The sequence below is a fragment of the Notolepis coatsorum genome, assembly GCF_963971535.1.
Source record: "Notolepis coatsorum genome assembly, chromosome: 13".
NCBI lineage: Eukaryota > Metazoa > Chordata > Actinopteri > Aulopiformes > Paralepididae > Notolepis > Notolepis coatsorum.
The window spans coordinates 93,304,928-93,318,024 of NC_140177.1; the positions used below are offsets into that span (position 1 = coordinate 93,304,928).

The 13,097-nt window shown below is 43.6% G+C and overlaps 1 protein-coding gene across 1 annotated transcript in view; it reads right to left on the reverse strand.

Moving 5' to 3' along the window:
- LOC311239438 (sodium- and chloride-dependent GABA transporter 2-like) overlaps nt 1–13,097 on the reverse strand; it is a gene marked incomplete at both ends in the record, with an annotated part of 118,304 nt that overhangs the window by 30,571 nt on the left and 74,636 nt on the right. Inside the window, 3 exons of the mRNA XM_084327743.1 lie at nt 2,132–2,232; nt 3,024–3,126; nt 10,835–10,972. Of these exons, the coding sequence (XP_084183869.1) occupies nt 2,132–2,232; nt 3,024–3,126; nt 10,835–10,972 (342 nt within the window). The remainder of the gene's footprint in view (nt 1–2,131; nt 2,233–3,023; nt 3,127–10,834; nt 10,973–13,097) is intronic.

Consider the following 13,097-nt stretch of genomic DNA (forward strand, 5'->3'; position numbering starts at 1 on the left):
CCCCGAGGCGAGCGTGGGCCAACAACCGGTCTGCTCCGGCTGACTTCAACCAGATTTGCACCCGGCTGCCTGCAATCAGTCTGCTCCGGCTGACTTCAATCAGACCTGCACCTGGCTGCCTGCAGCTTACGGGTGTTCGTCCCGTCCAGCAGGGGTCGTCATCGCCCAGCACACACTCTCAGCCAGCACTGCCTCTCTGCTCAGCTCCGCCTGCTGGTGTCCTCGTCGAGAGTGCTCGACGCCATCTTGCCTCCCGGACAACAGTGGCGCGGCGAGGCGGCCATTTTGGATGAGTATAAACGAGCGTCTATGCTCCGGAGCCTTACACCGTACACAGTGTGGTGCTCCCCTTATAGTTCATAAGGGGAGCCCCAAACAATAGATGCCGGCATTAGAATAGGGCTTTTGCAAGGTACAGTGGGCCCACATTTTTGAGTTCTTTTGAGTGTGATACAGTGTATGGTTTGATTGACGGTCATGCCTCTTAATTTCCCGTCTTGTTCAAACTGTTTCTCCCTGGGGTCGAAGGTATTATTGTACTTATAAGTGTTATATATGTTATTATTCTAATTATTAGTAGTTAGGAATAATGATAGTGTATGCCATTTGACTCATTGCAGTAATACTTGTCACTGCCCAGTATAATTAATACTAAACAACTAAGACGGGAATTGTTGTGTGTGCGTGTCCATTCCTGTGCCCAGTATTAACTCTTTTGGTGTGGGTAACGTATATATGATTGACCCCTTCCTACCCAACTCTCCCCTTTTCATTGTAAGGTTTCTAGTGGTCATCAAGGGAGGGTACTGCTTGCGGGAGGGACGAATCCATTTAGGCATATCAGTCACTAGGTGTGGGAGGGCCCACGGAGGTAATCAGGGAAGTGAGAGCGAGTTGGGGAGTACTCCTCACAAACCAGGTTGGTAAATCCCGGGCCCCATTCACTCCCACTACCGGGTCCCGGTTTGACGCTCCAGGCCCAAAGACGAGGGTGCAGTCAGACGGAGCTCTACTGTGTCCAGCTACCTTGTGACTGCCAGCAACCGTTCCCACGAAGCAGGGATAATCCACCCTGCTACATATATTAGCTACTGTATGGGTGAAAACCTCATATTTAAAATTCTGTTACATTTTAAAATAATAATAATAATAATTTAGGACCTGCTCCGAGGTCATCAATTGGCACACATGCGATGCATGCATGCAATTCGTATCTGCGATTAACCCATCCCGTCGTCCTTCCCCCCCAAGGGCAGCCGGGAGCAGACAGGCGTCAACGTGAGCCGCGCCAGGGGACCAATCCAAGTGCTCCTGTCCGTCTTCGTCAAGGACGCCACAGCGTTAGCGATCTTGTTGTTGTGCATGTTTTTCCATTGGGTTTATCTTATCGGGGGGGAAACCCTTGCGAGCACGGGGAGAACATGCAAACTCCACACAGAAAGGCCTGGGAGATACCCCACCTGGGTAACTGGCATCATGGAAACCTGGTCCCCAAGCGGGAATCGAACCCTGGACCTTCTTGCTGTGAGGCGACAGTGTTAACCACTACACCACCGTGCCGCAATTTGAAAGTTGTGAGCAAATTTCATGACCCTAAGGACCGTAAAACCCATTATATATCCAATGTATAACTTCAAAAACACATGGGTGTCAATCTGGGGGAAAAAATATATATTGGCTCTGGAATGTTAGGTGAAAATATACAACTCATGTTAGTGAAATAAGGGCATTATGCTTTGTGACTTTATTATAACTAAAAGTTATTTGAAAAGTTATTTCAAAGTATTTTCCACCTCTTTTAAACATCAATGATATAATGGTGGTTAATAAGGTAAGCTAAGATCAGCTAAACACACTGAAACCTATGAACACAACATTAGTTAAAGATAGGGGGCACTTTCCGACAATAAGTACAAAATTGACTGGTATGGTCCTTTAAAAAGTGTTGAATGTTCACAAACATTGCTTGAACTGTCCTGGGGCACAGGAATAACATTCTTATATCGGGTGGCATTCCCCTTCAGTGGCTTCCACACAATGGCATTAATATGTGCCATAGTTTAGGTCTTCTTGCTGTGTTCAGATTCCATGTACTTACAGGAATGATAGTAATGATAGTATAATTACTTACAGTGCACATAGTCGGTGTGACATACTTCCAACAGTACTTCATGAAAGGTGAAGGATGGTAGCCAATCATGTCCTTAATGTTGTCATAATAACGATCAGCACCTTGGGGACATACATTCATGTTAGTCGTGTAAGCCTTCAACATCTGAACTCATGTGTTGTGAAATGTTTATTATGTGTTATGAAATTGTTTAATATTCTGGAATAAAATTGTTGTTGAGTTTGATAAAACTTTCTTTTGAAGGGGCAAACATGACATGCTATTAGTAAAACACTGCCTATTATATTGTTTACACTGCATATTTCTTCCTTTTCTACTGTACTATAATTGTATTGCCTGTATTATGTCTTCTACTATTACCATGTACCTGTATCTCCCACCCTCCCCCATGCTGCTATAGTGCCTGAATTTCCCCAAGGGGATCAATAAAGGAATATATGATCTTATCTTACTTTAAAGCTGCAATATTATTTATTGACCACTAGAGGGCAGCAAGGGGCAAGCAAACAAAAAATGTTCTCCCAAAATGAAAGCCTCCTTGTTGTTTCAAACTCAAACTACTGGCCCTAAAATGGTACTGGCCGAAGGAATCAACCAATGGGGAAAAGTCCATCCAGAGAATAATCTGGTCCACAACGCAACGCAACTGAAATCTACTTTGTATGCTTTGTGGAGTAGATTTCAGTACAGGAGCTTGACCCCATTGACTTTATATTTGTTTGTGGCTAACTAGCCAGAACTGTGGGTGTCCATTATGAGGAGCAGCATGGATTGTGCTGAGAAAGGACTCCAATCGACAACATCATTAGAAAATGATGATCAAATAGGAAATAGGGCTAGGGTTCCAGAAATCTGAATTATTGTCTTTGGACAACAACATATTGCTCCTCACCATATATCCATCCCACCACGACAACTTCCAGAACGGCAAAAAACATTAATGGAATTCCACTGCAGGCATAGTAGTCAAACAGCTGAAATATATAAAGTCCACCCTATAAGAGAGAAAGAGAGGGGGAGTGAGGTGGACAGAGAGAGGACATACATTATTCTCAGTTGCCATCTAAAACGGAGCCCACAGCATGGGGAGAGAGAAAGAAAGACAAAAAGCTGTGAAAGTGGCAAGATATGGGGGGGAAACACAAGTGAAAAAACTTGGCATCCTGTCTAATTTAGTTAATTACTGCACTTGTATGTGATCATTTCATGTCTATTCTATTCTACTACTTTGCACTGCACTATTGCACTATTTTACTCTGTCTATTCTATCTTACTCTTTTTATTATTGTCTATTTTTTTTTTTAAACTGAATCAAACCATAAACAAGGTGGCCTGTTGGGATGTTATATCCTAATGTGAAAAACTGTGATTTTATATGTCTGCACTTTATGTGCTCATTTTATGCCTATTTTTTCTGTTGTGAAGCACTTTTAGCTGCAGTTTCTGTATGAAAGGTGCTATACAAATAAAGTTTTATTATTATTATTATTATTATTATTATTATTATTATTATTATTATTATTATTATTATTATTATTATTATTATTATTATTATTATTATTATTATTATTATTATTATTATTATTATTATTACTGGTGGTTAAACTATGGGTATACAATATCAATTAGTAGGCTATCCATTATCTTCCCAGTTTGCCCAACATCCAGGATTGGATCTTGTTGTCTTCTAAACACTCATGACAGCTCAGAGATATATTGCTGCCTTGACCAACATAATCCACCATTGTGAACAAGATGTGTATCACATAACTTTACCATGCGGCAAATTATTGTTCTCAATGCGTTTGAGTTGTATTGAGATTTATTTAACTTTTTCATTACAGCAAATTTTTATTCATATCGGCAATAAATTCTGGGTTCCTCAGGGGACCCATGGTGGTAGCCTATAATACAGCCATGCCTGGATATAAATAAAATCAGGCAGATAATAGACTTTATTACATGGCGTTTTCACATTCGGCGAAATGCTTGCTTGTGATTGGTCAACAGCCCCCCGACTGCGGTCATTATTTTTCAATAATGACAGCAGATTTTTCAATAATGACCGCAGAGCGCAGCTGTTCGCAATCAAGCCCACTGACACACTGTTTCAGTGCAATTAGACACTGCCGTGCCGGCGATGACGGGGGCGGAGCGACGAGCAGAACACAGCGGAGCCAGAACACAGAGGCTGCCCGCGATAATAATAATCACTTTATTTGGGCTGACAGAGCCACAGAACAACTGCGATTTGTCAAATGAATTAGGTATATTGTTAGTAAGTTAGCCATGTAATAAGCGGGATAATGTATAGCCTACTCGGTCATTGTCGCAAAATAATTGACCTTCACTACGTTTAAAACACCTCGGCGCGGCGCCTCGGTATTTTAAACTCCGTGTCGGTCAATTATTTTGCGACAATGACCTCGTAGGCATACATTATCCCTTACATAATAGCAGATGATAGAGAATAAGGAAACTATCATGGAACCATAGGCGGCGGGTATAGGCCAGGGGAGGCAATGCCGACCCAAACGAGCAGCCTAACGAGCAGGCTACGATATTGTGTGTGTGGGCTGCTGCAGCCCGGTGGTGACAATACGCAAGGGTCGGCCAACCAAGGTGTCAATGGCATTAGGTGTGGTGGCCGTTAACATTCCAGACTGCAGGCAGTAGCCAATCACGCCGCATCATCAAACTAACCGATGCCAGTCTGGTCTTCAAACCCCTCCATGGTCTAGCCCCACCCCCACTTTCCGATTTTTCACCTCCAGGTTCGCATGTAGTCTTTTACCAACAAACTTGCAGTTCCGCGTTCGGGTTCAGAACTGTTGTACCGGGTGACTTGGCTGTTCCATTAAGGACAAGTACATTTAGCAAATCAGCCTTCTCCGTGAGAGCTGCCAAGACCTGGAACTCCATTCCAAGTTACATGCCGCCTGGGCATAACACGGATCACCTGAGGCCAAGGGCATGATGAGACTGAGTCAGAGTTAATCAAACCGTGGAAACTTTTTAGAGCTACTATGTACATTGTTTTCAAAGCATGATGAGATCCAAATGACGGAAACCGTTTCCTTCATTGCCGTCGGCACCGCAACTTGTGAACAGCCTTTCCCAATGAGGCGCATCCGAAACTGGCTAAGAAGAACAACAATATGCGCCAGGAGAGACGGTCAACTCTGAGTCCGCTTCACATTGAAAGTGATCTCACAGACAAACTTAAAGCAGAAAAGATCATTGATGCGCGAAACGTCGCATTTAGTTTTTGTTGCATTAAGGTAAGACAATGGTTAATCATATTGGATGCCTTCATGATAGGTTTTTAGTTCATTAATGCTAATATCTTATATCTGAGCTCCCATTTATCTCTCCACGGCCTTGTTGGGGCCGTGGCTCTGTGTGTCTCCCTGCATCCGGCCTCTCACACACACACACACACACACACACACACACACACACACACACACACACACACACACACACACACACACACACACACACACACACACACACACACGCACGGGCCAGTGAGGAGGGGCAGACCTATAATATCAGATTCATCTCGGACCAGACCATGTATGGCAGTTGGATACAGGCACACACAAGCGCACACACATACTTACACACGCGCACGCACACACACGCACGCGCGCACGCACACACACCCCTCCCTTTTTTCTCTTTGTCAAACCAGACTATATATGGCAATTGGACACAAGCACACACACATACACACACACACACACATACATACACACGCACACACACACACACACCCCTTCCTTTTTCTCTTTGTCCAGAGGGTATAAATAATGTCATGTCATGTGTATTCATGCTGGTGCGAGAGGCAGCAGCCCGTGGGCTGCAGGAGAGTTCTCTGTGTTCTTGTGATCGACAATAAACACTGTCTGAGAAATACAACTTTGTCGCTCTGAATATCTGGTCAGCTGGTCCATACTATATCAATTAAAGGACTTGCGAGGGAAGAAATCCCTAACAAATGGAGGTTCCAGTGAGAATTGATGTGGGCCAGCTGTACCCAAGAAGGACGGAACCAGAACTCCTGACATCAGAAGGAGGAAAGGAGGAATGGAGACACGGAGAAGACGGTGCAGAAGATCCAGACATTCACTACCAGCTGCCTGCTGTGCGTCTGAATCAGGGGTGAGATGCAGCAGCAGCCCCTCAGACGTCCGTGACGAGACCACCAGACGACCCTCAACCAGGAGACAGAAAGGAGGAGACGGAGAACAGGCCGGAGATGAACAGAGACAGACTGGAGGAGGAGGCAGCCGCAAATCATCGATGACGAGAGAGGGAGAAGGCAGCAGCAGGAGAGACACTGAGGCAGAGCTGAAGAGACGGTGGGCCAGCTGAGGAGAGGTGGAGGGGACAGTCCAGAGACATTGAGGAGGCAGCAGACCAGAGGAGACACTTTTGCCCAGGGGACCGCACCCTGGAACGGGAACCAGCTCAGGAAGGAGACCCACGCCCTAGAAGACGGGACCAGGGAGTGCACTGTAATAGAGGGGGGGTTCCTCTGGGTTAGGTGCCTGAGTAAGGGGGGTCCAATGGGTTAAGTGTATTGTCTGAAAAGTTGCAAATCTGTGTCTCTCTCTTTCTTCTCTCTCTCTCTCTCCCGCTCCCCCCCTCCCTCTATCTCTCTCTCTCCTCTCTGACCGTTGTTTATCCCTCCTGGTTTAGGTGTGATGCGTGTAATGGATGATAATCGGCGGGTACAGATCCATTAATGAACTATTGTGTTGACATATTGATTTAATGTCAAAAACGGGGAGTTGATATGTTTTTAGTTCATTAATGCTAATATCTTATATATCTGAGCTCCCATTGTCTCTCCACGGTCTTGTTGGGGCCGTGGCTCTGTGTGTCTCCCTGCATCCGGACTCACACACACACACACACACACACACACACACACACACACACACACACACACACACACACACACACACACACACACACACACACACACACACACACGGGCCAGTGAGGAGGGGCAGACCTATAATATCAGATTAATCTCGGACCAGACCATGTATGGCAGTTGGACACAAGCACACACACATACACACACACCACACACACGCACACACACACACCCCTCCCTTTTTCTCTTTGTCCAGAGGGTATAAATAATGTCATGTCACGTGTATTCATGCTGGTGCGAGAGGCAGCAGCCCATGGGCTGCAGGAGAGTTCTCTGTGTTCTTGTGACACCGTCTGAGAAATACAACTTTGTCGCTCTGAATATCTGGTAAGCTGGTCCATACTATATCAATTAAAGGAGCGAGGGAAGAAATCCCTAACATTCATTTGAACAATTAATTTGCACTATATGAAATGAGTGGGGCTCGCTGTAGTAGCCTAGTAGACGTGGGTGTGTGTATTGTATGAAATCAGAACCTGGACAGCACCGTTTGCGTGCAAGCAAAAAAGAAAAAGGGAAAGTTTTTCGTGCTACCGCGCGAGTCCTATCCCATCTATAGCCTACCCTAATGTCCAGCTCATGATATCCCTCAAAATGCTGTGCCAGGTCACCATTGTAAATAAGAATTTGTTCTTAACACTTTGAGCGCCACTCACGGCTAATCTCGGGTTTACGATTGTGACGTTGAAAGCCACGTCACGGCTTTTCTCTGAATTTTTTTTATTTATTTTTTTAGCGATCTGAAATCATATTGCATCACGCAAGCCTACCGTTGGAGATCCAGGGGCTGCCGGCGATCAGATGTGAAAAAAGCGCCCCCTATCGTCTCCCAGATGGTAAATCACCCTTTTGGTATGGACTCAATGAAAATGGATGGGAAAAAAAATTCCAGTCCACATTTTCCAGTCCACTGATGCAGCCGGAGTTACCAGAGTTCATTCTGGAGCATCTGTACACACGTTGGATCAATATACTTATCGATTTTTTCGAATGGTGATCAGGAATTGGAATATACCATTTGTATACCATCTGATGTCAGGTAAGGAATCTATGTTATCAGTGTTAGGATAATCAGACTCGTTTTCATGGAGATATAAGCGTTTCCACTATGTGATATGGCTGTTTCACTGTAAAAGCCATGAGGAAATAATAGCAGCGATTATGCGTGCGCACACATATACTATCGACCATCTAGCGTTTATTTGAAAACGATTCATAAATAGACCGACAAATGAAAACGTTCTGGAATATTCCAGTAAAAGGCGATTATCATGGGATGTGTTGTTTTTTCTTCGAAACCGAGTGGTTTTCAAAATGCTATAAAAAGGAAATGAAGCGATAAAAACACAATCTGCTTTGCCAATGTTCACTGGAAAATGATTCTTTGATAAGCGATGGGCAGATTAGACACATAGCATAATTTAAAACATAGATTAGGCGATATTAACGTTACATGGGCTGTGGACCGTGGCATCAACAGGGTAAAAAGGAAAACACGGCCTGGCACTGAAAGTGTTAATGACTTACCTGGTTAACAAAAATATTTAATAAAACGGAATAGTAGCTGGTGAGTGTGGGAAATGTGGCGTTTTTATATGTCACTTTAAAAAATATATAGAATATTTAGAAGTGGTGGGCTCTGAGGGCCAAGCTAAAATGACTTTGATCACCCCTGCCCACTTTGACAACCTAGGATGGCTTAGAGTAGACAACAGAGTACAGCAACTTGCAATGGGCCTGGTCTACAAGATACACTACACGACCAAGGTACCCATGTACATGTCAAAATACTTCCCAAAGGTCAGTGAATACCACGATCACAACACCAGAGGGAGCTCCACAAATCATGTTAAACCCAGATTCGGCTCAAACAAGGGACTAAACACGTTTCGCAATTATGCCACATCAATGTGGAACGCCCTACCCAAAGCTGTAAAGCAATGTGAATCCCTACCCACATTCAAAACCGCTCTAAAAGAGCACCTACGGGAGGCTGCAATTCGAAACTGGCCACCGTAAATGTCGAAACCCCCCCACCCCCTCCTAATGTACAGTCTCTTCCCCACTGTACACACTCCCCTACTCCCTGTACACACATGACTGCGTAGCACAGCGGAACAACAACACCATCATCAAATTTGCTGATGACACAGTAGTGGTGGGCCTGATCTCTGCCAACGACGAAAGGGCCTACCTGGAAGAGGTAGAGAACCTGTCACAGTGGTGTCAGGAGAACTGCCTCTCCCTGAACGTCAGCAAAACAAAAGAGATGATTGTGGACTTCAGGAGGTCGGGGGTCAAGGACTACAGCCCCCTCAGCATCGACTGGGCACCGGTTGAGAGAGTGAACAGTTTCAAGTACCTCGGAGCCCACATATCCGAGGACTTGACATGGACCACACACATTGACAGTGTTGTGAAGAAGGCACGACAACGCCTCTACTTCCTCAGGCGCCTAAGGAAGTTCCAAGTCAGTCAGAAGATCCTTAGGAACTTCTACTCATGTACAATAGAGAGCATCCTGACCGGCAACATCACCTCCTGGTTTGGGAATAGCACTGCACAAGACCGTAGCAGACTACAAAGAGTGACACGTTCAGCCGAACGCACAATTGGAGGGGGGCTTCCCACCCTCCAGAACATTTACAACAAGCGGTGCAAGGGGAAGGCTAAGAGAATTATTAAGGACTCGAGCGACCCGAACAACTGCCTCTTTGAACTGCTGCGGTCAGGCAAGCGATACCGGAGTCTTAAGGCGAGCACAGAAAGACTCAGAAGAAGCTTCTATCCCCAGGCCATCAGGCTGCTAAACGAACAATAAACACTATGCAACAACCATCAAATGCACACAGCACACACACCCACACGCACACACTCACTCAAACAAACAACACACTGCAGCACCCACTCTCCACACTTTAGATCACACAAACACACTTTACACTTTATATTTATTGATAAAGGATTTGCACTACAACTCGTACACCTACTGTGAATTGTACCTAAATTGCACCTTGTCCCATTTCTGCCTTGCACTATATAGTATTGTATATTAGTACACTGCACAGTATTGTATATTGTATGGTAACTCAGTTACGTCTATTCTGCATCGAACATTGTACATATGTCTAAACTGAACACTGTGACCTCATTTTTTTACTTCTAATTTTACTATGTTATTTTATTTCATACTTATCTTGTCTTGCACAGTCTCTGGAGCGTAACAGTAAGAAGCATTTTGTATAAAAGTATTCTGTACTTCTGTATGACAACTATTAAAGAAACTTGAAACTTGAAACTTGAAACTGTATGTATATATTCTCTCCCCACCGTATGTATATTTCTCTCCCACCCACCCACCCCCTCCTAATGTACAGTCTCCTCCCCATCATATGTATACTCTCTGTCAGGATCTATGGGTAACAGTACTGTATATTTGCATATCATATATGTCACAAATGTAACAGTACTATATACCTGTATGTCATGTATGTCCCTATGCCATAAATATCATGATGTCATGTATGTTGTGTATGTCATAAATGTCACTATGAATTGAAAATGGGGGACCCTGATGTAAACAAGACAAACGTCTTTCTCTGGTCTGCATCCCCTTAACAATTGTGTGTATTGAGCCGTACTGTATTGTACCCATTCTGCAATCTGTTAAATAAAGTTTTCATTCATTCATTCATTCATAGCACACAGCAGTGACAGAATCTTACACGAAATACACACAAATGGTCTCTTACCTCAGTGACCATCAGAAGGCCAACCAGGAAGCATACAAAGGATATGAGCAGCAGAAGGATTTTACGTCGATGGCCGACGAAGAAATAGGATGGGTACATGTCTGAGATGGATGTGATCAGGGTCTCTATGTACACAAACTGTAGATGGAAATAGAAGGCCATGTACAGAAACTAGATTAAAATAGCGGCCGTATACAAACTGTCTGTAAATAGAACGATTTGACTAAAAAGCTGCAGAAATATCTTTTGGTTGAAAGTAACCGGAATTAAACGGTCCGTAACCGGTAATCACAGTAGACACAGTAATAACAAATATGTGTTAACTGTTATTTAAATTTTTTTATAATTTTTTTAAAAAATTTTTAATAAATTTCTTTATTACAGGAAAAGTAAGTTGTACATTTACAATTGGCAAAAACATCATTCTTTTTCTCTTTTCTTCCCCTTTCATTTCCCCTTCCCCTCCCTCATACCCACCCCATCCCCCCCACACCGGAGTTGTTGAAAACACATCTGCAAAACATCCAAACATACAGCATAGATGCTATTGGGAAAGAAAAACAAAAAAACAATAATAATATCAATCAGACCCATCTGTATTATGCACAAACATTTAGATAAAAAGAAGTAAAGAAGGAACTAAAAACACAGAAAGAAAACTCTCCAGCACGGCTGTGGCTGTGGAAGAAAGTCATCAATGAGATTATTTCGCTCTTTCCCTCACCCCTGTCTATAGTATTGTGGTAATTCTTGGGTAGTTTGACCTTCTGCAGCTGCGTCTCCCGTTCCCCTCTCCCTCCCCCAGTTACCCACCCAGCCCCCGGGGGTCTCATTCACACCCATACATACCAGGGGGGGGGGGGGGGGGGAATTAGAAAATAGGAATAAAATAATAATAAAAAATAAGGAAGTGCAGTTAAAGGTGTAAAGCTCTATCCTTTCTAAGTCTCTTCATTGATAGTCAGGGTATCGATGTGTTGCAGAAATGGTTGCCAGGTCACATGGAATGTTTCAAGGGAGCCCTTTAGGGAGAATCTGATTCGCTCAAGCTTAACGCAATGTAGTATCTCATGTATCCATCTGTTGTGAGTAGGTGGGGAAGGGTGTATCCATTTAAAGAGAATAAGTCTCCTAGCGAGGAGGGTAGTGAACGCCACAACTCGTTTTGCAGCCCTAGATGCAATCGTAGGGGTATTCGGGATACCGAAAAAGGCAGTGAGTGGATCAGGGTCTAACGTCACGCCCAGGACCCTACTTAGTGTATCAAATATTGCAGTCCAAAACTCTGTGAGTTTGGGGCATAAAACATTTTTTTACTGAGAAATGTGGTGAAACTTTATTTTCCCATCCCGACGGCCCTATCTCCAATTCCACTGTGGTGTCAATCTTGTTCCGGGGTAAAATCCATTCCTACCCTTCAAACTAACTAACAATATATAGATTAATATCATATTATAACGTCAATCTGTCGTTGTATCTTGTATGTACAACCAGCTTCCATTGTATTTAGAAATAGACTGTCTTGAAATGGTTAAACAGTTTTAACTTGCTACTGTAGTAAGCCTTTGTCTCAATAACTTTGCCTATGGTTAACAAACAGTGAATATGATCTTACAGTATGTTTGACAAAAAGGCTGGCTTGCTTGCCAAACATTTCATTGTCCCCAAATCAATAAAAAAAAATTCCACATCAAATAAGTGTGGTATCACTGTCAGTTATAGTCTCAAGTATAGGCTACATTCATTGTGAGTTGGATTGCGAGGATGGGAGGTACATTATCTCCCCTCATCAGTGCTACTGACAGGGTCCACTGACCTCTGTAAAACAACATGTATGCAACTTTGACATGTTCCTTGTAAAACAGGCACAAATATGAAAAGATGAATAAAATGTCCCTATTACTAAGCTCCTCAAATATCGCATTTATGTAATATTTTACAACGTTGAGTAATAACACTGCTGCATTATGCACTCATCTTTGAGATTGTGAGATCGGCAGTTGGAGCTGTGTGAGGCCACGACATGTAAGCGAATGAAAACGATGAGGACAGGTTTTGAGCTAAACTCGCTTGGGAACAGTTAGGACGGCTTGTGCCACGATAAGTGATGTAAGGCACTGATGCCAGAGTGCATTCGGCTGAACAGCAATATGAAGCACATCCTACCTGGTTAACATTGTTGCAAACCTTGCCCCAGAGACACTATGTCAGAGGTAGTCTAATATTTATACTATTGTATATAACACTCTTTGACTAATAGACT